Raw genomic sequence first — 25531 nt, 5'->3', positions numbered from 1 at the left:
ACACAGAGTCATAAAGCTGGAAGGGACCTCCTGGGTCATCTAGTCCAACCCCCTGCACTATGCAGGACGCTCAGAACCCTACGGGTGCAGGGCATTGGACTAGATGACCCAGGAGGTCCCTTCCAGCTCTAACCCTATTGCTCATCCACTGTAACCTGCCACCCCTTGAATCTTCACAGAATCAGAAACACAACAAGCTGGAGGACTGCCTCTGGAATCCTTACGATCTTTTAGTTTGAAGGTTTGTCACTCTGCAATTAAACTATGAAGAAATGCCTTAGACTGTGAACATTATCTAGAGGCCTCCAGGCACTTATGCCGCAAAGTTTATGTTGGAGTCCACTGCAGAAGCATTTCCAAGCAAAGTGCAAGATTCGCCAGTTCCTCATTTGGATTTTTGAATTTCTAGTTGCCTTCCTACAGATTGTTAACTAATCTCTGGATTATTTCAATGTATTGTTCGTGCTTTCAAAGCATTTGATAAAAGCTTTTCTTCACATTGTACCACTTCTTGTTGTGTTGTCTTTCCACAGTGGAGTTTGTTCTTTTGTATAACTGTTACACACTGTGTATATCCCCATTTGTATTTTTTAGCCTGTCTAATTCCAGCCGGTCACTGAGTGACTCAGGATTGGAGAGCCAATTGCTTTGCAGGCTGTCTCTTGGGCCCCCCTCCCATGGATGAACAGGGCCCACATTTGTGCTCTCTCTCTCTCTTCCAGGGGCCGATCTCCTCAGCCGCCCGCAGAGGATGATGAGGAAGATTTCGATGAAGCACTGGTGGCCATCGACACCTGTGAGTCTCTGAAACAGCAGCCACGTGCTGCCCGTTCTGTCCCATGCTGGTTCTCCTCTTAGTCTGCATTGAGAGGAAGCATCTCATTGGATGCCTCTTTGTGCCCCAATGGCTCGCTGTGATTTGGCCACCAGGGGACAGGTGTCCTTTTCTGCAGTTGGATACCCTGCCTGCTTGGTGTACTGGTTAAGATGTGCGGCTTCTAATCTGGAAAGCTGGGTTTGATTCACCGCTCCTCTACATGCAGTCAGCTGTGTGACCTTGGGCTCATCACAGCTCTGCTCTCACAGAGCAGTCATATCGGGGCTCTCTCATCTACCTCACAGGGTAAGTCATGGCTCCCCAGGGTGGTGCCGAGTGGGTGCCATGGAGCCCACCAGTTGTTTTCTTGGCACCTAGGGTTGTGCGTTTTGCCGTGGTTCGACTGTCTCAGCAGTCACCAAAGCCCAAAGCGCCATGTAGGAGGCCAGTAGCACAGGAAAGAGGGGTGGAGAGCTGGTGTGCCACTACCTCCTCTCCGCTGCGCTGGCCATCTTGGGCTTCGGTGATTGTTGAGGTGGCCGAACCATGCCGAAGAGCACAGCCCTACCCACAAGTGGTTTTTTGGAAAGTGAGTGTTGCCAGAAGGCCTTTGCCTGGCGAGTATTCTTATTGGATGTGCAGATTTTTAAGAACGTCGTTCTTCATTGGGTGGCTGAAGGTGAGCTGCATCAGCTGTTTTGTGGCTGTGCCAGAATTCCAAAGGTGCCCAATGTCTCAAAAGGATCGAGGAGCCTTTATTTAATCATCCTCTGAGTTCTGCTTCCCTCTATCTTCTGGTCCTGGAGAGCTTATGAAGGCCAAGCAGCTGGCATTGCATTTCCGAGAAGCCTGCATTCTTTGTATCCACATCCAGCCTGGGAGAAGGATGGATGTGAGTTTGTGAGCCTTCGCAGGGCTGCTTCACCTCAGGTGTATTTCAAAAGAGCGGCCTGTGGCTAAACCATTACCAATTTTTATTTTTAATCCACCTGATGGAGCTAGGCCTGCTAGATTCTAAACCAGCTGCTGCGTCATTGATTGCCATGTATTTGGTACTTTGTGAACCAGCCCCTATTGAGAAATGCGTTCAGTGGTACCCTTTGGGAATCTGATAACATTTGTAGCGTTTATCCCTCCAAGATGCACATCAACTGAGATCCAGCATGGTGTCCTGGAGAAAGTGCTGGACTGGGAGTCTGGGCCACCCTGCTTTGAATCCTCTCTTCCTGCAGTGGAAGCTCACTGGGTGAACATGAGCCCATCACAACCTCCTGCCTTGGCCTGCCTCACAAGATTGTTATTAGAAAAGCAGAAGAGGAACCCTTGGAGTCCCAGCTGGATGGAGAAAAGCTGGATGAAAATCAGTGCAGATGCATTGACTTCCAAGCCATAATCCTTGTGATGCTTTAGGTGGTGGGTTTTGCTGCCACAAACCCTTTTTCAGATCCTCTCTTTGTTTTTGTTTTGTTCTTCCCTTCCAGATAATTGTGACCTGCATTTCAAAGTTGCCCGGGACCGATACAGCGGCTACCCTCTGACTATAGAGGGGTTTGCTTATTTGTGGTCAGGAGCACGAGCCACGTATGGAGTCTGGCGAGGGAGGGTCTGCTTTGAGATGAAGGTAAGGGCAGTCAGCTGGGTGACCTTGGGCTTGCCACAGCACTGATAAAGCTGTTCTGACCAAGCAATAATATCAGGGCTCTCTCAACCTCACCCACCTCACAGGGTGTCTACTGTGGGGAGAGGAAAGGAAAGGGAAGGCGACTGTAAGCTGCTTTGAGATTTCTTCAGGTAGAGAAAAGTGGCATATAAGAGCCAACTCTTCCTCTTCTTCAGTATTATCAGGAGTCTCTCAGCCTCACCTCCCTCACAGGGTGCCTGGTGTGGGGAGAGGAAAGGGAAGGTGAATGTAAGCCGCTTTGAGACTCCTTTGGGTAGAGAAAACCAACTCTTCTTCTCTGGCCTGAAAGAGGTAAACGTGGCCTCAACCAAGGCCAAGGCCCTGGTGAAATGACCTCCCAGAAAAGATCAGGGCACTGTGGCACCTAAACCAGTTCTACAGGGCCTGCAAAACAGCTGTTTCACCAGGCTAAGAGTTGAGGCCTAAAATTTGCCATATAAGGCTGGCCTCACCACTAGAGGAGGAAGAGAGAAGGAATGCTGAAGGTCAGCTCCAGCCACAACCTCCCCCACTGGAATTTTAGTCAGGGGCACAGTTTAAAATTTTGAGTTTTGTATATTTTTATGTTATATAAATAAAAAAATATTATTACTAGCTTCAAAGCCCGTTCCTAAGAATGGGCCTTGAAAGGGTCCCCTCCCTTGGCCCCCGGCCAGGCAGCTTAAGGTGGCTTTGGGCTGCTGTTCGCAGCTGGATCAAGTGGGGCGGGTGGGGGCTGGGCAGCTCGTCAGCAGGCCCGGGACAGAGCTCTTTAGCAGGCAGTCAGCTGGGTGACAGGCCCTCATTCGCAGGCCCAGCCTAGCAGGCCAAGAGGCCCTCGTTAGCAGGCCGTCCACCACGGCCCTTTGCCCAGGGCCCTCTGCCCTTACCTGCTGCTGGCTCCAGGCACTGAGGTGCATCTGAGAGCAAAGATGCTAGAGTCCAGGGACAGGGGGCGAGAGCTGTAGGGGCAGGGCCAATCAGGGCCTGAATGGCTCTATTCCAACTTGGACAGCTGAACACGTTCCACCTCCCCAGGCTGTTTCACAAGTATATAAAGGAACCATGGATAAGGATTATTACTATGATGATGATGTTGTTGGCAGTGAAGCCACTGTTTGCGAGAATGAGAAAAGGCACTCCTTAGTTTGAGGTTTCCTCCTTGCTTCAGTTTTGCGGGTCTTAATCACACACAAATATTTGTGCCAAAAAAAAAAATTTTTTTTTGCAATGTGGCATTGAATGAAAGTTTTTCCAGTGCCATGGAGCACCAGAAAGACAATTCAGTGGATTCTGAATCCAGCCTGAACTTTTCCTAGAAGCAAAAAAGATTCAGCTATTGTACTTTGTTCCTGTTATGAGAAAACAGTATTCACTGGGAAGTCAGTTGTGCTAGGAAGAGTGCTAAGCAACAAAGGAAGACCAAACATGGGATGGATTGACTCCATCAAGATAGCCAGCCTTGTTAGTTTGTCTGTAACAGGAGAAAACGGCCAGAGTCCAGGAGCACCTGAAAGGCTGACATGATTGCTGGCAGGAGAGGAGCTTTCAGATGTCACTGTTCCCTTCTTCATGATGGGCAGCCATATTCTTCAGTCTTACTGGAGAAAAGAGAAAGAGGCCAGGAGCATCTTAAAGACTAACGCAGTTTGTGGCAGAGGATGAGCTTTCCTTAGCGGAAAAAGTAAGAAGCGACTCGTGAAAGTTTTTACTCTGCTGCAAATTGTGTTAGTTTTTAAGATGCTCCTGGCCTCCTCCTCTTTTCTGCTGCTACAGACTGATGCACGGCTGCCCATCTTGAAGAAGAGTAGTAGAAAAAAGTCTCAACTGGCGATGGCGAAGTGATCAGGAGCTTTGCGGCTCCTGATTGGCCCCTCCAAGTTTTTATCCCGGACAGGGCCCGCCCTAACACCTCCCCAACAGCCCTTACCCTTTTATTTAATCCACTCCTCAGGAGTGGTTTAAAGATATTTATTTATTAATACATAAAAAGGGGCATTCCTGAAACGTGTGTCAAGTTTACATTGCCCATCTTCTTAGAACTTGGAACATTGCCTTAAGCGTACCCTTTTCCAGTAATTCAAGGCCAGTTATTATAAATCCATTCCTGGCATGTCACAGTACCTCTCAGTGGCTGCCCTCTTTGCTCCTAGATCAACGAAGAGATCTCTGTCAAGCACCTTCCTCCCACTGAACCTGATCCTCATGTTGTGCGGATCGGTTGGTCCCTGGATTCCTGCAGCACACAGTTAGGTAAGACACAGAATGGGGGCAAGGGGGAGGCCGTGCATCTGTTTTTACTCATGGAGACTACTTATGTCTTGGAAACCACATCCCTTGTGAGCCAGCTTGGTGTAGTGGTTAGGAGTGTGGACTTCTAATTTGACGAGCTGGGTTTGATTCCCTGCTCCTCCACCTGCAGCCAACTGTGTGACCTTGGGCTCATCACAGCACTGATAAAGCTGTTCTGACCAAGCAGCAATTTCAGGACTCTATCAGCTTCACCCACCTCACAGGGTATCTGTGGTGGGGAGAGAAAAGGGAAGACTCCTTCGGGTAGAGAAAAGCGGTGTATAAGAACCAACTCTTCTTCTGCTGGAGTTCCATTGCTAAGCTAAACAAGCTGGAGTTTTAAAATCCCATTTATTCTTTCACTGGGTGACCTTGGGCCAGTCACAGTTCTCTGAGGTCTCAGACTCACCTACTTCACAAGGTGTCTGTTGTGGGGAGAGGAAGGGAAGGCGATTGTAAGTTGCTTTGAAACGCCTTTGGGTGGCGAATAGTGGGGTACAAAAAAAACAGTGTTTCTACTTTAAACCCCTACATGGTTTGGGACTGGGGTATCTGAAGGATTGTGTTCTCTTATATGTTCCTACCTGAGAATTAAAACCACAGGCAGGGGCCCTCCTGACTTCCCTGTCAATCAAAAGTCTGCAACTTTAGTTCTGACTAACTGTGAGAATCTTCGTAAGTCAAACGTTGGAGAGGGCCTTTTTGGTGGCAGCATCACAATTATGGAACAACCTCCCCAGGGAGGTGTGCCTGGCCTCCATACTTTTTGATCTTTAGGAGGCCAAAGACAGTTTTATTTATGACCTCATCTGATTATTAGCAGTTCTGAACTGTTTTTTAATGTACTTTGTTTTATGTAAGAAGATAGCTGATGTTTTCATTTTAAAAAGTACACTGGGACTTTTCAGTCCGCTGCACAATGCCACCGCAGAACCTCAGACACCTTCTTTTGTCTACTTAGGTGAAGAGCTTTACTCTTACGGTTACGGAGGCACTGGGAAAAAATCCACCAACTGCAAGTTTGAAAACTACGGCGAAACCTTCACTGAGAATGATGTCATCACCTGCCTCGTGGTTAGCCTTGCTTGTGGTTTGTTTTGGGAGCTATAGTTTGTTCTCTTCTGTTGAGTTGGGGGCTTCTTCGATGTGAGAAATTCTAAAAGACTGCCTGTGGAATTTCCAAATTCTGAAAGACTTGCCTGTTAGGAAGTGGGATTCTCCAATGTGAGAAAGTTTGAACGACTGTCTGTTAGGAAGTCAGTGTTAGGAGGCCAATGTGCTCGGCATGTGTATGTGCGCCGGGGGGGGGTATCTTTGAGTCCCACAGCACCCACAAGGATTAATTCTGGACATAACCCGTGTGCATGCACACTTCTTCAGACATAGACGCTGGTCCTGCAGATGCAATCCCAGCAGTCATGTTTGTTGTCTGACCTCCCTTCCCTTTAGGATTTTGAGTGCGGCGATGACATTGAAATGTCCTTCATGAAGAATGGAAAGTGGCTTGGGGTGGCATACCGGGTGCGGAAAGAGACTTTGGGTGGACATGCACTCTTCCCTCATGTCTTGGTGAAGAACTGCGCCATTGAGTTCAACTTCGGCCAGAGAGAGGACGCCTACTTCCCCGTTCCACCTGGCTTCACCTTCATCCAGCATCTTCCCCTCTCAGAGCGAGTCCGGGGGACAATTGGACCAAAGAACAAAGGGGAATGTGAAGTAGGTGTCCAGGGAAGTGGAGGTTGGGGCTCTCCCAGGGCCTTTAGTGCTGTCTGTTCTGATATTTTTCCTGAATGGGTGGGAGTGAATTAACATTTGTATATGTATTTAACATATTGTTGAACATTTATCTTGTTGAACATTTATCAGGTGTTATAACCATATATGGGCATGTCAACCTGCCCTTCCCTCCCGAAATGGCCAATGACGGGCCTGGAGGGGTTGGGAAGGGGAAGGGCCCCAGGTGGGTGTGTTTCCCAACCATGTTCTGCAAGATGGCACCACTTCCTGGGGTTTCTTGAAGCCTGAAGAATGTTTCAGGGGGTTCTCAGTGGTAAAAAAGTTGAGCGAGGCTGGTGTAGGCAGTTTGCAGAGGGGAGAGAGTGTCTCCCCTGCAAATATTAATGTATGAACTTGATGTCTGATTAGACTTGATATGAGATCTTTGTCTAGCAAAGAGGTTTGGAGGATGACAGGCCTCAACACAACATCAGTAGTGTTCTTTACTGCCCAGCCTCTGCATAGGAGGTTTTCTTCAGGTTGTAAGATTTCTGAAGGAAGCTGTCTGGCTGAGCAAGACTCGGGCTGTTCTCGATCATCTCTGGGTGGGGGAAGGCTGTCAGCTTTGTCCAAACCTTTACCCTTTGCGAGAAGGAGATGGTCTCAGAATGCACCAAGAATAAAAAACATTACGTTCTGACTTGGATAGAATCATAGAATCATAGAGTTGGAAGGGGCCATACAGGCCATCTAGTCCAACCCCCTGCTCAACGCAGGACTAGCCCTAAGCATCCTAAAGCATCCAAGAAAAGTGTGTATCCAACCTTTGCTTGAAGACTTCCAGTGAGGGGGAGCTCACCACCTCCTTAGGCAGCCTATTCCACTGCTGAACTACTCTGACTGTGAAATTTTTCCCCCTGATATCTAGCCTATATCATTGTAAACTTGTAGTTTAAACCCATTATAGAATCATAGAATCATAGAATCAAAGAGTTGGAAGGGGCCATACAGGCCATCTAGTCCAACACCCTGCTCAACACAGGATCAGCCCTAAGCATCCTAAAGCATCCAAGAAAAATGTGTATCCAACCTTTGCTTGAAGACTGCCAGTGAGGGGGAGCTCACCACCTCCTTAGGCAACCTATTCCACTGCTGAACTACTCTGACTGTGAAAATTTTTTCCCTGATATCTAGCCTATATCGTTGTACTTGAAGTTTAAACCCATTACTGCGTGTCCTCTCCTCTGCAGCCAACAGAAACAGCATCCTGCCCTCCTCCAAGTGACAACCTTTCAAATACTAAAAGAGGGCTATCATGTCCCCTCTCAACCTCCTTTTCTCCAGGCTGAACATTCCCAAGTCCATCAACCTATCTTCATAGGGCTTGGTCCCTTGGCCCCAGATCATCTTCGTTGCTCTCCTCTGTACCCTTTCAATTTTATCGACGTCCTTCTTGAAGTGAGGCTTCCAGAACTGCACACAGTACTCCAGGTGTGGTCTGACCAGTGCCGTATACAATGGGACTATGACATCTTGTGATTTTGATGTGATGCCCCTGTTGATACAGCCCAAAATGGCATTTGCCTTTTTTACCGCTACATCACACTGCCTGCTCATGTTTAGTTTACAATCCACAAGTACCCCAAGGTCTCGTTCACACACAGTGCTACCTAGAAGCGTATCCCCCATCCAGTAGGCATGCTTTTCATTTTTCTGACCCAGATGCAGAACTTTACACTTATCTTTATTAAATTGCATCTTGTTCGCATTTGCCCATTTTTCCATTGTGTTCAGATCTCGTTGAACTCTGTCTCTATCTTCTGGAGTATTTGCCAGTCCTCCCAATTTGGTGTCATCTGCAAACTTAATGAATAGTCCACCCCCTCATCTAGATCATTAATAAATATGTTAAAAAGTACCGGGCCGAGCACCGAGTCCTGAGGTACCCCGCTACTCACTTCTCTCCAGTCTGATGAAACACCATTGACAAAAACTCTTTGAGCGCGGTTCTCTAACCAATTCCCTATCCACCTAACTATCTGAAAATCCAGATTGCAGTCCTTCAACTTATCCATCAGAACATCATGGGGAACCTTGTCAAAAGCTTTACTAAAATCCAAGTAAATGACATCAACCGAATTTCCCCGATCCAGCAAACCTGTTACTTGGTCAAAAAAGGAAACTAGGTTGGTCTGGCAGGACCTGTTGGAGACAAATCCATGCTGACTTCCTTGGATCACCAAATTGTCCTCCAGATGTTTGCAGATTGCTCCCTTTAATGTCTGCTCCATTATCTTCCCCACAACAGAGGTCAGACTCACTGGTCTGTAGTTTCCCGGGTCATCCTTCCTCCCTTTTTTGAAGATCGGAATAACGTTTGCTCTTTTCCAGTCCTCCGGGACATCTCCAGTCCTTAAAGAGGTTCCGAAGATGATGGACAAGGGCTGTGCAAGTTCTCTGGAAAGTTCTTTGAGTACTCTCGGGTGCATTTCATCCGGACTAGGGGATTTGAACTCATCCAGTGCAGCTAAATGCCTCTCGACAACCTCTCTATCCATGTTAACTTGCCACCCAGACACTATCCTTTGGCTACGGCCATCTCTAGATGTGCCTAAACACTTTGACCTGTGGGAAAAAACAGATGTAAAATAGGCACTAAGCCTTTCTGCTTTCTCTGCATCTTTCGTTAGAGTTTGTCCATCCGCACCCAACAGTGGGCCTATTGCCTCCTTTACGTTTGCTCCTCACATAACTGAAAAATCTTTTCTTGTTACAATGGGCTTCCCTGGCCAATCTTAGCTCACTCTCAGCTTTGGCCTTTCTGATGATTGATCTACAGTGCCTAGTAACCTGTAGGTACTCTTCTTTAGAGCTCTGTCCTTCCCTCCATTTCCTGAACATTTTCCTTTTCTTTCTTAGTTCCTCTTGAAGTTCTCTGTTCATCCAAATAGGCTTCTTAGAGCTCCTGCAGTGTTTTCGTCTTTCTGGGATAGTCATTGATTGAGCATGCAATAGCTCTTGTTTGAGTAGCGCCCACCCTTCACATGCTCCCTTCCCTTCCAGCATTCTCGTCCATGGTATGACACTCATCATGTCTCTGAGTTTATTAAAGTTTGCCCTACGAAAATCCAACATTTGCGTCTGGCTACAAGCTTCCTTGGCTCCCCATCTCAAAAAGAATTCTATGAGGACATGGTCACTTCCTCCTAGGGTCCCCACCCCCTTCACCTCATCCACCAACTCTTGCCTGTCCAACCCCATTTCTGGTGAACTTGGAAGCTAAGCAAGGTTTGCCCTAGTTAGTGTTTAGGTTATTGGCTCTCCCAGCAAGCTGACTCTGGGCAATGTGCAAAAATGTAAAATACGGAATTACTACAGATAAAATTAAATTTAAAATTGTGAGTCAAATAAACTGTGGCAGGTTTAAACAGCAACAATACTGTCATAAAGTGTTGATTGTGGGTGCTGAATTTCCCCAGAAATTAAGGATTATTTGGACCCATGAGTCGGCAGGGTCACAAATAGGTAGGTAAATAGATGTTAGATTTGTCCCCAACCAAAAGCCTGGCGGAAGAGCTCCATCTTACAGGCCCTGCAAAATTGTGCTAATTCTGACAGGGCCCTGATGTGCTTCAGGAGCTCATTCCATCAGGTAGGGGCCAGGACAGAAAATGAGGCCAGAGGTATCTCCTTGGGCCAGGGACCACCTTGGTATTCAAAGAACGGAGTTCTTTTTGGAGAGTATAGATAGAGGTGGTGTTTCAGATATGCAGGACCTGCAGACTAATAGCAGTGGTCCTTCCCATCCTCAGGTTCTCAGTGACCCACCTTTGCTTTCTCCTCTCTGGAAAGGGAATGGAACATGTGTGAGCTTGAGACTTGACTGTCAGCAGTGGCTGACGAGGCAGGGTGGAGCACGCCTCCAGGGTGGGGCCGAGATGCCTCCCTTCTAGTTCCGTTACTTGGTCTGTGCTGTGAGGACACTCCCCCCCTTGTGAAAAACTGGTTTTGAGAGGGTGTCTTTTAAAAATCCCTACTGTCTTCTGGATGCGCCTTTCAGATCCTGATGATGGTGGGGCTTCCTGCTGCTGGGAAGACCACGTGGGCCATCAAGCACGCGGCAGCCAATCCGGCTAAGAAGTACAACATTCTGGGGACAAATGCCATCATGGACAAAATGAGGGTAATGTTCCTCTCATGCATTGCGGCTCCTCATCGCCTACTCAGCTCTTGCAGATGAAACAAACTCAACTCTCTTTTCAGACCTGTGATATCTTTGCTTTTTAGAAGGAGTGGCCAAATGGTGGCTCTCCAGGTCCCATGAGAATTGTAGTCCATGGACATCTGGAGAGCCACCGTTTGGCCACCCGTGCCTTATAGATAGCAACTGTCAAGGAACCTCTCTGTAGTGCCACATATTATGCTGCTCCAGGAGCCTTTCACCTTAGGCTTCTTAGCTGAACACAAAAAGTTCACTCAGTTGCATTTGCTAGGATGACAGAATGGCCAATGCGTCACGTTGGCTCTGAGATAAAAGGAGGCCTTATACTCTCAATAATACAGCTATTGTCTCTTAAATACTTTATTTAGAAGTATAACAGAATAATGGTTTCAGCAAAATCTGCAAGTGTAATGTTTTCAGAGAGTGTAATGGGTTCAAGACAGGTTAAAGTTCTTAGATCTAGTCACAAAGGTTTGTTTTCTCACTTGGAGATCCAGAGTGGCGATCTTTATTTTGGATAGCCAGGTTTTGGTGCAGCCAGCTGGGTGACTTTGGGCCAGAACAGTCCTCTCAAAGCACTCTCAGCCCCACTGACCTCACAGAGTGCCTGTTGAGGGGAGAGGAAGGGAAGGCGATCGTAAGCCGCTTTGGGACTCCTTTAGGTAGTGAAAAGCAGGGTATAAAAACCAACTCTTCTTGACACTGAGGCTGATACCTTGCTCACAGAACACAGGTTGAGTTCACCTATTCAAATGCCCCCCCCCCTCCCGGGTACCCCTACCATCCAGTCGTTAATGCTCCCTGAACCAAGCCTGCCCTTGTCTTCTCAGGTAATGGGACTTCGACGCCAGCGCAACTATGCCGGCCGCTGGGACGTCCTCATCCAGCAAGCCACGCAGTGCCTGAACCGCCTGATCCAAATCGCAGCCCGGAAGAAGCGCAACTACATTCTTGATCAGGTACTGAACTCTTTCGTGCCACCAGGGGGCTGTGCCCAGGCAGCGTTCTTCCAAAAAGCACCATGACAAACCGGTCAGTCTCCTGCCGGCTGACCAGGCTGTGTGAGTGTGGACAAAAGGTGTGCTTTATCTTCCTCCTTTACTTCTGAAATGAGCAAGGCCATTGAGGTCATAATAATGTGTAGATTCAGCTGCATCCCTGTATTGGTCTGAAGCAATAGGACAAGGTTTGAGTCCAGTGTCACTTTTAAGAAGAACTGAGTTTTTGCACCCCTGTTTTTACTACCTGAAGGAGTCCCAGAGCTGTTTCCCTTCCTCTCCCTGCAACAGCCACCCTGTGAACTAGGTGGGGCTGAGAGCTCTGCGAGAACTGGGACTAGCTGCATACGGATGAGCAGGAGTGGGAAATCAAACCCAGTTCGGCACATTAGATGCTGCTGCTAACTGCTACACTGAGCCAGCTCTCAACCAGTTCAAGACCAACAACATTGGACTGCTAGAAGCATCGGACCTATTGGTTTGATACCAGCAGGGGTGGTTCTTTAGCTGAAATTAGGCCTGGGAAGAGTATCAGGTTCACTCACAAGGCCTCTGTAATTCTGGCGAACACATGAAACTGCCTCAGCTTCTGGGTCCATCAAAGCCAGTATTGTCTGCTCAGACTGGCAGCAGCTCCCCAGGGTCTTCGTCACCTCCTGCTTTAAACTGTTGATCCCAGGAATTGAACCTGGGACCTTCTGCATATATAGCAGAGGTTCTTCCACTTTATGGCTTTCCAGCCCCACTTTATGGCTTTCCAGGGTCTTAGGTGGAAGTCTTTCCTATCACCTTCTGCCTGGCTGTACCACTCAAAGGTTTAATAGCCTGCCATTTAAACAAGAGAAATTATTATATTCAAGCTGTCCAAAGCTGTTTTGTCAGCTTCCTCTTCAAAATGGAAATGGCTTTCCCTTTCTGAACAAAGGGACTCTTGTTTTCTTAGGAAACCTTATTTGAATTGCAAAAGGATGCAGCACACTGGGGTGCCTGTGATCTGTTTATTCCTTTGAAAAGGGACATTTATTTATTTCTTCAACTGGGAGTGGAGAGCCTTAAAAGGTAGGCTAGAGGCCACTTGAGGGCATTCACCTGTAGCTACTGAAGCAGGAGCATCCTTCCATGTATGCGTGCAGCTGGAGAGGCGACACGTCTCATGTCCTCACTTCCATTAGACTGCCCTGCTCTTAAATAAATAATAAAAATATATATTAACAGCTGCCAAACTGCCAAGTAACAAGCAGTTTTTCTGCTCCTTCTTTGTCGCCAGACCAACGTTTACGGATCTGCCCAGAGGCGAAAAATGCGCCCCTTTGAAGGTTTCCAGCGCAAGGCCATTGTAATTTGTCCCACGGACGATGATTTAAAAGACCGAACAATCAAGCGCACTGATGAGGAAGGGAAGGATGTGCCTGATCACGCAGTGTTAGAAATGAAAGGTAGGGTCCTGCAGGGGAGAAGAGGCGGGGTGGAGGTCACACGTGCACACATGACACAGGGGAAACAGTGCCTGAACGGTAATTATTGAGGCAATAGTTCACACACACCCCTCCTTGTAATCCTTCAGTTTTCTCCCTTGTCTTTCTTTCTCCCACCTTCTCTGCTCCTCACCCCCCCAGTCAGTGTGAACACTTCCCCTTCTGTCCCTCCCCCATACCAAAGTAAGAATACACAAGGCCAGGTGTCCCCAGCCCTTCTGAGCCCACATGGCCCTTTGGAATGCTGACAACAGGCTGGTGGGCAAAGCCACAAAAGGCAGTTTGGGGAGGCTGATCCAGCTACAGAACAGCTGCTGTGGCCCACTTTCTGTTATGCCGTCTTGATCCTCAGACTACAGTGGCAGCTGCTACCAGGGCAATGTTTTCAAAAACAGGCACTGCCTGTCCAGTCTCACAGTGGCCAGTCAGGAGCTTTGACAGGGGAAAGCCCCTTTCTAAAATCACTGGTGGGCACTAGAAAAGGAGGTAGCGAGCAGTACCCCGAGCGCTCTGTTGGGGATCCTTGCACAAGAAGAAGAGTTGATTTTTATACCCTGCTTTACAATACAAAGGAATCTCAAAGCGACTTGAAATTGTCTTCCTTTCCTCTCCCTACAACAGACACCCTGTGAGGGAGGTGGGGCCAAGTGAGCTCTGACAGGACTACTTGGTCAGGACAGCGCTATGAGGGCTGTGACTGGCCCAAGGCTGCATGTGGAGGAGTGGGGAATCAAAGCTGGCCAGATTAGAAGCTGCCACTCTTAATCATTACACCAACCTTGCAGTTGTGTTTCCCTCTCTGGCAGAAATCTTTCCACCCAAACTGCACTGCACAGCACAGAAAGCCTGCATCATGCCTCTGACTTCTAATATGTCTGTGCCCTCACAGCCCAGTTCTCTGCTTGCTAGCGCCATTGCAAATCCCACTAAATCCAGCAAGACTGTGGGGTTTGGCCTCTGCAGAGAGGCAAGGTCTGGTACTCTTCCGGGAGGAACCCTTCTCACATCGTAGTGGCCAGTCTTAGCCTTTCTTTGAGACAGAGGCAGGTCAAGTGGGGCTGGAGCCCTTCCCTTGAGATCCTCACAAAGGTTTCCAACAGCCGGAGCAAATCCTCAGATTCCCTAGGCTTCCCCACTGTTGAGGCTGCTCTCCACACCACCCCCAGCTGCAGTAGCTTCACCAGGGGCTCTTTGACTTGTGCGGAATAATCCACTTTCTGTCTGTTTTGCTGTCCAGCTGTGGTGGCAGCTGCTTTCCAAGCAATGGTTTGAAAAATCTGCACAGCCATTCAGTTCCCCAACAGTCCATCAGAAGCTTTCCTGAACAAAAGCCCCACCTGGCTTTGCCCACTTTCGAAAAACAACTGGTGGGCACTACATTAGGAATTCCTGCAGTGTTATCTCTCCCGCCCGGACAGTAGCCTAGCAGGAAGGGAGCATGTCACCTTGGACACAGGCGTCTGGTCTGGCATATCGCTATCTTCTCCCCGCCTGTTCTCTATCACTCCCCCCCCCCCCCTTTTGGGAGCCCTGGAACCAAATTGTGCTCTCTCGTTGTGTTTGGTGCCCTGTGTATGGCTGACAGGCATCTCTCCCCCTCTTTGCGTTCTCTCTGTCCTCAGCCAACTTCACGCTCCCTGATGCGGGCGACTTTCTGGACTCAGTGGTCTACATCGAACTGCAGCAGGACGAAGCCGAGAAGCTGGTGAGGCAGTACAACGAGGAAGGCAAGAAGGCCGGCCCCCCGCCCGAGAAGCGCTTCGACAACCGGGGCAGCGGCGGGGCAAGCAGCTTCCGGGGCCGAGGAGGAGGAGGAGGAGGCGGCGGCGGCGGCTTCCAGCGCTTCGACAACCGGGGCCCGGCGGGAGGAAACCGAGGCGGCTTCCAGAACCGTGGCGGCAGCGGCTCCGTTGGGGGTGGAGGATTCCGAGGAGGAGGAGGAGGGGGCGGTGGCGGCGGCGGCGGCGGTGGCGGCGGTGGCGGAGGTATGTCTGGCCAAATGGAATTTCTTGGTGTTGGCTTGTCTGCAGCCTGCATTCATGGGGTGGGGCGGCTGGGGAAGCAAGGGAAAGGAACTCTGCTTCCAATTTCCCACTCAAACAGATGATGTTGCCTGCGACTGGGTCACATCCCTGGCTTGTCAAGGTCTGCACTGTTCAAACCAGCAACAGTTGTTGCCATCACCTGAGCTTTTTCTAATAGAGAAGAAGAAGAGTTGGGGTTTTCACACCCTGCTTTTTACTACACAAAGGAGTCTCAAAGCGGCTTCCAGTCGCCTTCCCTTCCTCCCCCCCTGACAGACATCATCTGTAAGGCAGGTGAGCCTGAGAGAGCTCTGACAGAACTGTAGAAGGCCCAAGGTCACCCAGATGGCTGCATGTGGAGGAGGAATGCAGAATCAAACCCAGGAACTCCAGATTGGAGGCTGCCGCTTTTAACTATGCCACCAAGCTGTATGCCACCAATAAAACCTGGGACTTTCTATATGCCAGTCAGATGTTCTGCTACTGAACAAAACATGCTGGAATATATAAGCAAAGGTTCAGGATCGACAGCAGTCCCAGATATGAAGCTGTGTTTGAAATGGGCTTGCATGAGCCACAGCTGAGGTTGTTTGGTCAGTGCCAAGCAGGGCATGGTTCCGCCCTCTCTCTAGCAAGGGTGATGTTGGTGGAGTCTTGTGAATGTCTCAGCGGGTCAGACCTTGGTCTCGGTGTGTGAGGGAAGGAACCATGGTGCAGCCCTCCAATGCTAGGAACATGGCCTGTGGGTGCTGCAGTGATTCCCACTCTGACTGCTGTGGGAAGTGGCCGTGGACTAGATGAGCCACTGCCCTGATCCAACATGGCTTCTCTAGCATTACCTGCTCTGAGACCTTAGGGTGGGGCTGAACTGATGGGAGGGAGAACAGAGGCTGAGGACCCATTACTGACCCTGCAGGCCAGGTGGATGGGCGCGGGGGGGTGCTTTGTTAGTTGCTGGCAGCTCATTGTTAATTTTAGTATGTATGTTTTAATTAATTCATTAATTCATACATTAATTCATTAATTCCACCACCCTCCTTTGTGACTCAGGGCTGTTTACAGGGAAATTCATGGTACAATATAAAGAATGTTGTCATTGAGAACCTATAATAACTGATAAGATACAATATTTCTAATAGTAGAGCTCGTAACAATAGTGTATAACATTTAACTATAACACTATGATTTGTCAGCTTGGTATTTCATGTTGTTTGGTTTGGTAGTTGGTGGTGGGCGGGGCCTCTGGGCTCTGATTGGTGGAATTGCTTCATTTGCCTCCACTGAAAGCCTGCTGGAAGAGCTCCATTTTCTTGGCCCTGTGGAACTGTTTTTAACTCCAGCAGGATCCTGATTTCTTCTGGGGGGGCCAGGATGGAGAAAGCCCTGGCCCTGGTCGAGGTCAGACGAGCCACCCTGGGCTGTTTTAATTGTTTTATTGATTGTTTTATTTTACTGTTGTGAACTGTCCCAAGCCCATTTGCGGAGAGGAGCAGTATACAAGCTGCATATAATGATGATGATAAAGGTGGGAGGGGCAGAGAAAGTGAGGGCTGACCTCTATATCGGTAGCATTGGCACACGGCTTCTGTTTCCACTTGCCAACTGTGGCTTCTTTGACTTAGGCTTCAACAGGGGCAACGACTACAGCCAGAGCCGCTGGGGCAGCGGAAACCGGGACGGCAACAACAATGGCAGTGGTGGCAGCGTCAACAGTCGAGGGAACTACAACCGCAACAACCAGCAGCCCAGCAACTATAGCCCCGCTCGGAACCAGAACGCCTACAAGAGCAACAGCACCGCCCCTCCTGCCCCCGCCCCTCCTGCCCCCGCCCCTCCCACTAATGCCCCTCCCAGTTCTTACAACCCAGGGCCACAGGTAGGTACTGTTGGGCAAAGGGAGTTGAGGCAATACTAAAGAGGTCTCAGTGGCTTCTTCCCCCCTCCCCCCCCAAAAAACCCTTGCATATTTCCTCTTTCATAATTGCCATGTGCAAAAGAGGATTGGGCTGTTGTCCATTAGCCCTGCCTGACTCCTCGTGCATTTTAGGAAGCAAGTACATAACTCGGACCATAAGTTCTGTTTAAAAACACAAAAAAGAGCTGGCCATCCAGTTGAAAAGACAGGAAAAAAGGAAATATTTCTGTACACGAAGAGTTATTAAAACACAAGATTGGTGACGGGATATAGCGATGGTCAGTGGCAGTAGGCAACTTTAAAAGGGCACTAGATAGACCCATGGAGGATGGGTCTGTCAATGGCTACCAGCAATGGGGATTGAGGGGAACCTCCACATTCAGGGAAACCCAGGAGGCAACTTCAGGGGAGGGGCTCAGCCTTGCTGTCAGCTCTCCAGAAGAACTGGCTGGCTGCTGTATGAGACAGAAGGCAGGACTAGAGGGACCCTCCTTGGGACCCACTACATGGACCCGCCGTGGTCTGATCTAATGGGGCTCTTATATTATCAGGGGAAGGCCTCAGCCTTTCTGCCTGTGGGTGGCCCTCAAGGGAAACTGGCTGACCCCTGTGGGAGACAGGAATATAGACTGGATGGACCCTCCTTGGTCTGACCCAGCAGGGCTTTTCTTATATTCTTATCAGGGAAGGCCTCTGCAGATCAATTGACGGTGTCCTGGATGTGGCTTTGGGGGCAGGGGAGGCGACTATGTCCCATTTGTAAGAAGCGCGCTGTGGCATATTTGTGCCAAAGCATAAGCAGGCAGCCCCATGAACCGTACCAAGCAAACGTGGCTTTTCCCTAACACCAGGGTACCAGCAAGCTTTCATTTTATCCCCAGACATTAGACTTGTGTGTCTTTTGGTCCAAAGCAGTCCCTGCCGTAGAGGTGTTTACAGGTCATACTTAGCTTCTCTCTCTATTTGAAATTAATTTTAAAAAAATCCTGGGCTGGAATTAATTTCTTCCTTTCTACTTCACTCCCCCCAGCAGAGCTACACTCAACCCTACAGCCCACCATCCAGCTACAACCAAGGTAGCTATGCTCCAAATTACAACTATGGGAGTTACAGCAGTTACAGCCAAAGCTACACTCAGCCCCCACCTCCTCCTCCTCCGGCTCAGCCGACCTACAATCAGCCCAATTACAACCAGTACCAACAGGTAGGTGGGGTGAAATGAGCCCAGGCCGGATCCAACAGGAGAGAGCCAGTTAGGTGTCATGGTGAAGAGCGGCAGATCTAATCTGGAGAGCTTGGCTTGATTCCCTGCTCCTCCTCCACATGAAACCAGCAGGGTGACCTTGGACTAGTCTCCATTCTTGTAGAGCTGTTTTCACAACAGTTTTCTTAGAGGTCTCTCAGCCCCACCTATTTCATAGGTTGTCTTATGTGGGGAGAGGAAGGGAAAGGTTTTTGCAAGCTGCCTTTGGGTAGTGAAAAGTAGGGTATAAAAATAAATTTTTCTTCCATGAAGTGGTTAAGAGTGGTAGAGTATAATCTGGAGAACTGGGTTTGATTCCTCCTCCTCCTCCACATGCAGCCAGTCAGGTGACATTGGGCTAGTCACAGTTCACTTAGAGATATTCCTGCAGGGCATTCCTCAGAGTTCCCTCAGCTTCGCCTACCCTGCACGGTGTCAAGGAAGGGTTTGAGACTCCTTCGGGTAGAGAAAAGTGGGGTACAGAAAAGCCCGTTGTCTGTCATCTTTGTGGAGGGCCTGAGGCATGGGAGGTAAACGGTTGCCGATTTATGATGTTCAATTTCCTTTGTATTCCTCGAGGTTCAAGTGTCGGGTTGAGAAGAGTCGTCTTCGGCTCTCAGCTCAGCTATGAAAACTGTTGGGGGTCAGAGCAGCATCACCCTGCAAATGTAGTTGTGAGGATCTTAGGAAAAGTCAAATGAGTGCTTTGGAAACTGGGAGGGGGGAGGCTCAGAGGCAGGGATCCCCCTTTCTACCTCTGGCAATTTAGGTCGTCTAGGGATGAAGAAGAATGGCTCGCAGTGAGGCTTCTTTCAGCCTTCCCTACAGCCACTGAAACCAGAACAAAGAAACCCAACCAAAGAACAATTGGACAGATGTTATCGCGTTGTATCATTGATTTGCTGCCAGGTACAGCCATCCTATGCATAGAACTAGGATTCGAGGAGAAGAGCTTGGTTATTTTTACCCTGCTTCTCACTCTCTGAAGGAGTCCCAAAGCGACTTACAAACTCCTTTCCTCTCCACTCCCTAGAACAGACACCTTGTGAGGTGAATGGGAGTGAGAGAGCTGTGGAAGAACTTGTCGTGGTTCGGTCCTTGGTGGCTTGGGAACCGGACCGAACCCCGCCATCAGAGGCGCCCGCGATCACGGAGGTAGGGCATGGTGATCATAGGCAAGCCGGCAGCTGGGCGCCCCACCCGATCGTTGAGGTGGCAATGGCCGCTAAAGAACCTCAATGTCCCCCTCCACCTTTTGACAAGGGCCCGGAGATGGCCCTTTGTTCCAGGAAAATGGGCCATCAGGAACCCCGGAAAACCTCGCATATGTGCATGAGTCATGATTGTATCAGCATGTTCCCTCCGCAAGTACTGGGTGGGGCAATACAGCCTAAGGAGGTGGGTTTTGTATAAAAGGGAGCTTCCACCTGGAGTTCAGTGGAAGCTCTTACTCCATACCAGCGGACTCCACGTTGCTGAAATAAAGCTTGTTCCTGTTGTATCGTTCACCAGGCCTGGCGTGACGTTTTCTTCAAAAGGGCACCCTGTTTTTTCAGTTAGCAAGCGGGTCCCCGACATCGTAAGAGCTTCCCACCGAACTCCAGGGTCGGCATCGCATCCGAGCGCTTATCGGGACGGATCCAGAGATGGCGTTTTCAAGCAACGGGGCGGTCTCGACCCCCACGAACCCCGGGAACATGAGTTTAATGTCCCCGGGAGATTTCCTCCGAAAATCGGGGGGCCAGGAGCAGCTGTCCGGGACCCCGAGACCCTCGGCAGCGGCGGCCAAGGGAAGGCACCGGGCCATGGGGTTCCCAAGCACGGCGGGGAGCGCGCCGAGGTCTGGGGGGTTGGCCCCAACCTGGGACACCCAGCTGAGGCAGGCGCTTCGCCCGGTAGGACCTGAGGAATCCCTAGAGGACCTGCGGCGGGCCATGGCGGACTTGGCCAGGCGCTTGCAGGCAGCTGAAGCCCGTGAGCAAGCTCGGGCCGGGCCCGGAGGGACTGGTAATACAACGGCGGAGGGGATCGCGTCGAGTGAGGACGTCTCCAGCGACGAGGACGAGCCCGGCACTGGTGAGCGGGCCCCGGACCCCGACCCGGAGCAGTTTTCAGTCCCGAGTAGGCGAGACGGCCAGCGGAGAGGCGAGACAGCAGAGGATCTCGGGGGAGCGGGTGAGCCGACGGGGCGGCGAGAGCCGGACCAACGCAGGAGCGACGTGCAAGGCAGGGAGCGGCACGGCGTCGTTGGGCAAGTTGGTAGCCGGTGGAGCGGAGCAGGACGAGACGGCGGACGCCGAGAATCCCGGATCCGGAGGGGGTCGGACTACTCTCCAAAACGTTCCCCCCCAGAGCTTAAGGCGCGTTTCGACGGGACGCCGGACGACCTCCCGCAGTTCCTCCTCCACGCGCTGACGCATGCCCGGAGGTATGGAGACCGGTATGAGGACTCCGAGGACTTGGTCTGGGGGGTGGCCTCGTGTCTCCAGGGCAAGGCGGGTCAGTGGTACCTAGGGTTGGCCGAGCGCGGCGACCCGGCAACTCGGGACCTGCAGGACTTCGTGGTCGCGCTCCGCCGACGATTCCAGGACCCCCAGGCTGAGGACAAGGCAAAGAGTCGGATCAAGGGACTTCGACAGGGTACTAGGGGGGTTATGGACTATATAGACATTTTCCGGAGGGAAGCAGGCAAGGTGTTCTCCTGGAACGAGGAGACCCAAATCGAGTACTTCCGGGAGGGCCTTAACCCGAAGCTCAGGGAATGGGCCGTGATCAAGGGGACGGAAGAAGATCTGTCTACACTGGAGGGGTGGTGTTTTGTGGTCGCCAAGCTGGAAACCAGCCTGGGTTGGGCCGCCGCACCCCCCCGGGAGGCCAAAGGCGGGTCAGCCGAGGCGCCGAGACCGGGCCCCGACAACTCTCGCCCCAAACGACCCCCGAACCCCGAGCGGGAAAGGAGACGCCGGGAAGGTCTGTGCCTGAAATGCGGGGGGTCAGGACATTTCGCAGCAGCGTGCCAACGGCAAGGGGGGGAGGACCGCGGGCTCTCCCAGGGGGGAGGTGCGACACGCCCCCAGCAGGCACGCCGGGCGGAGGACCTCCGCAACGAACCGGGAAGCGCCCAGGCGACGGGAAACGGCCAGGACCTGCTGTAGACGGCGCCGGGCAGCAGGTCCCGCGGTGTGAGGGAAAACCCCTACAGCATGAGGCGCGACCTCCGAACGTGGTAATTTTAGAGCTCCGGAACCCGGAGAACGGACTAAGTTGGGTGGGGGAGGCTCTTTTGGACTCTGGATGCGACCACAGCATGGTCCACCCCCAGATAGCCCGGGCTTTGGGGCTACCGAAGCGCATTCGGAAGGTTCCCCTGGTTTTCGTCCAGATGGACGGCAGCCCGATTCAGGGGGGACCTTTCGGGGAGGAGGTGGGTCCTATCGCCATCCACATAGGGGACCACCAAGAGCTGCGGTGGCTGATCCAGGTCCCCGTAGCGGGATATCGGGCGGTGTTGGGCCTGGATTGGCTGAAGGAACACAACCCCGTGGTGGACTGGCGGGCGGGGACCCTGAAGTTCGACTTGACGGTGGGTGCACGGCATCGGGTCCCCCACGAGAATTCCAGCCACAAGAGGACGGCGGCGCGTCCCAGGGGAGCGGCGGCGGCGCAGCAGGAGATACCAGAGCCCGAGGTCCCGCCAGAGTACCGAGACCTCGCAGCCGTTTTCAGCGAGCGGGAAGCGGACGAGCTACCCCCACACCGCCGCACGGACTGCGCTATCAACATCCCAGAGGGGGCGGTACTACCCAAAGGGCGCATCTACAAGATGAGTGAGGGTGAGCTCAAGGACCTCCGGGAGTTTTTGGGTAAAAATCTGGCCCGAGGTTTCATCCGGCCCGCTTCCAGTCCCATGGGAGCTCCAGTCTTGTTCGTCCGGAAAAAGGATGGGTCCCGACGGCTGTGCCAGGACTACCGGGGCCTCAACGCCATCGCAGCGGGGAACGCTTACCCCCTCCCGCTGATCCCGGATTTGCTGGCCCGGCTGGGCAAAGGGACTCTGTTCACTAAGCTGGACCTAAGGGAGGCGTACTACCGGGTACGCATCCGGGAGGGGGATGAGTGGAAAACAGCGTTTAACTGTCAATTGGGACAATTCGAATTTAAAGTGATGCCGTTCGGTTTAAGCGGGGCACCTGGGGTTTTCATGAGTCTAATTAATGAGGTGTTGCAGGACCTTCTGTTTCAGGGGGTGGTTGTTTATTTGGATGACGTCCTGATCTACAGCCAAGATCCCCAAGAGCACGTGACCCTGGTGAGGGAGGTGTTAAAGCGCCTGCTGGCAAACCACCTATACGTGAAGCTGGCTAAGTGCGAATTCCACCGTCCCTCCCTGGACTATTTGGGCTACCGCATCTCAGCCCAGGGCATAGCTATGGACCCCGAGAAGGTGCAGGCGGTGCTGGCCTGGGAAAGGCCCCGCACCCGGAAACAGCTACAGAGCTTCCTGGGGTTTGCTAACTTTTTTAGAGGCTTCATCCCCAGATACTCCTCCGTAGTGGCTCCCCTCACGGACTTGCTAGGTACCAAGGGGAGAGGTCCTCGCGCCACGCGGCCCAGCGCAGCGCTCGGCTGGAATGAGAAATCGGAGGCAGCGTTCCTGGCCCTCAAGCAAGCTTTCGCGTCCGAGCCCACGCTACTGCACGTCGACCCAACCCAGCCGATGGTGGTACAAGTCGACGCCAGCGACGCAGCAGCCGGGGCGGTTCTCCTGCAGCGAGACAAGGCGGGACAGCTGAGGCCGGCGGCCTACCTCTCACGAAAATTCGCCGAAACGGAGCGGAACTGGTCTACCTGGGAGAAGGAGGCGTTTGCGATTAAGTTCGCCCTCACCGAATGGCGGCATTGGCTGGAGGAAACAGAGGAGCCGTTCGAGGTCTGGACAGATCACAAGAATCTGGAGGCGCTCCGGCAACCGCGATCCCTGAACGCCAAGCAGATGAGGTGGGCGGAGTTCTTTTCGCGGTACAATTTCAAGCTTGGTCACATCCCCGGCAAAGAGAATTTCCTCGCGGACGCCCTCTCCCGTCTGCCGCATTATGGGGAGGGGTACGCTCCCTGCACCAGGTCCGTGTTTGGTGAGGAGCAGCTGGGACGGGGGGTCGTCACTAGGCGTCGGGCCAGGGAGGAATGGGAGCCCGACCCGGCGACCGCCCCGCTCCGAGACCGCCTAGTGGCAGCCTACGGGACAGACGAGGAGCTGGCTGAGCTCCGGGACTCTTTGATTTTGGACTCCGGTCTCTGGCGGAGGGGGGAGGCTGTCTACGTCCCGGAAGGGCTACGACGGGAAGCCCTCAGCCTCTGCCACGATGCTAAGACCGCCGGGCACTTCGGTTTCGTAAAATCCTGGAAGTTGGCCCGGCGGCGGTTTTGGTGGCCCAGTCTGCGGCGGGACACAAAAGCTTACGTCAGTGGTTGTCCTGTCTGCCTGACCTGCAAGCCGGGGGTTGGCAAGCCGAAAGGTCTGCTGCACCCGCTCGAGGTCCCGACCCGGCCGTGGTCAGTGATCTCCATGGACTTTATAACAGACTTGCCTCCCAGCAAGGGGAAAACGGTGATCTGGGTGGTGGTAGATCTATTTTCCAAACAGGCCCATTTCATTCCTTGCGCCAGTGTCCCCAGTGCTTCACAATTGGCTCGGATGTTCCTGGATCACGTGTTCCGACTGCACGGGCTGCCGGACAAGGTGATTTCCGATCGGGGCTCACAATTCGTGTCCCGGTTTTGGCAAGCTTTCCTGCGCCTGTTAGACATCGAGCAAGGGCTGAGCTCCGCTTACCACCCCCAGACGGACGGGCAGACCGAGCGGGTTAATCAAGTACTGGAGCAGTACTTGCGGTGTTTCGGTTCCTATCATCAAGACACCTGGGTGCCCCTGCTCCCCCTGGCCGAGTTCGCGTACAACAACGCAGACCACAGCAGCACGGAGATGTCGCCTTTTGCCGTCGTCTACGGGACAGACCTGAGACACTTCCCGGAGCTTGGAGAGGTCCCTGCCCGGGAATCGGCCGACCTTCGCGAGTGGGGGAAGCGTGCCGGGAGCTGCTGGAAGTCGCTGCAGGAGCAGCTCCACAAAGTCAAGGCAGCGCAGAAAGAGGACGCCGACCGGAAGAGACGACCAGCTGAAGAGATCCGACCGGGGGATCGAGTTTACCTTTCCACCCGGAACCTACGGTTGAATTTGCCCAGCAAGAAGCTAGGCCCTCGGTTTTTGGGGCCTTTCGAGGTCTTGGCCCCGATCAACGAAGTTTCGGTCAAGCTCAAGCTCCCCAAGAACCTCCGGCACATCCATCCCGTCTTTCACTTGAGCCTTCTAAAAAAAACTCCGGACGGTGACGTTTGGCACCCCGTGGTTTCCCCGCCAGCGCCCGAGGTCCTGCCGGGGGGGGAGCACCACGAGGTGGCGGATATCCTGGACTCTAGACTCCACAGGGGGAAGTTGCAGTACCTCGTGGAATGGAAGGACTTCGCTTTGGGGGACCGGGAATGGGTCTGGGCAGCGGACGTCCTTGCGCCCCGACTCACTGAACGTTTCCACAAGCGGTATCCTGGCCGTCCCGGGGGGTTGGAGAATGGACCTTTGGGGGGGCAGAATGTCGTGGTTCGGTCCTTGGTGGCTTGGGAACCGGACCGAACCCCGCCATCAGAGGCGCCCGCGATCACGGAGGTAGGGCATGGTGATCATAGGCAAGCCGGCAGCTGGGCGCCCCACCCGATCGTTGAGGTGGCAATGGCCGCTAAAGAACCTCAATGTCCCCCTCCACCTTTTGACAAGGGCCCGGAGATGGCCCTTTGTTCCAGGAAAATGGGCCATCAGGAACCCCGGAAAACCTCGCATATGTGCATGAGTCATGATTGTATCAGCATGTTCCCTCCGCAAGTACTGGGTGGGGCAATACAGCCTAAGGAGGTGGGTTTTGTATAAAAGGGAGCTTCCACCTGGAGTTCAGTGGAAGCTCTTACTCCATACCAGCGGACTCCACGTTGCTGAAATAAAGCTTGTTCCTGTTGTATCGTTCACCAGGCCTGGCGTGACGTTTTCTTCAAAAGGGCACCCTGTTTTTTCAGTTAGCAAGCGGGTCCCCGACAGAACTGCTCTAACAGAACAGCCCTAG

The 25531-nt window shown here is 52.0% G+C and overlaps 1 protein-coding gene across 3 annotated transcripts in view; it reads left to right on the top strand.

Moving 5' to 3' along the window:
- Positions 1-25531, top strand: part of HNRNPUL1 (heterogeneous nuclear ribonucleoprotein U like 1) — a 34334-nt gene that overhangs the window by 7561 nt on the left and 1242 nt on the right. For 2 of the 3 annotated variants that reach the window (XM_077336601.1, XM_077336599.1), the window contains exons 4-14: positions 723-796; positions 2299-2438; positions 4631-4730; positions 5731-5843; positions 6219-6485; positions 10546-10668; positions 11538-11666; positions 12973-13141; positions 14803-15165; positions 16827-17080; positions 18150-18323. In XM_077336601.1, coding sequence (XP_077192716.1) covers positions 723-796; positions 2299-2438; positions 4631-4730; positions 5731-5843; positions 6219-6485; positions 10546-10668; positions 11538-11666; positions 12973-13141; positions 14803-15165; positions 16827-17080; positions 18150-18323 — 1906 coding nt within the window. The remainder of the gene's footprint in view (positions 1-722; positions 797-2298; positions 2439-4630; positions 4731-5730; positions 5844-6218; positions 6486-10545; positions 10669-11537; positions 11667-12972; positions 13142-14802; positions 15166-16826; positions 17081-18149; positions 18324-25531) is intronic. The other variant, XM_077336600.1, reaches the window with a different exon arrangement.

The sequence above is a fragment of the Paroedura picta genome, chromosome 5, assembly GCF_049243985.1.
Source record: "Paroedura picta isolate Pp20150507F chromosome 5, Ppicta_v3.0, whole genome shotgun sequence".
In the NCBI taxonomy this organism is placed as follows: Eukaryota; Metazoa; Chordata; class Lepidosauria; order Squamata; family Gekkonidae; genus Paroedura; species Paroedura picta.
This window is presented reverse-complemented; position numbering and strand designations above follow the sequence as displayed.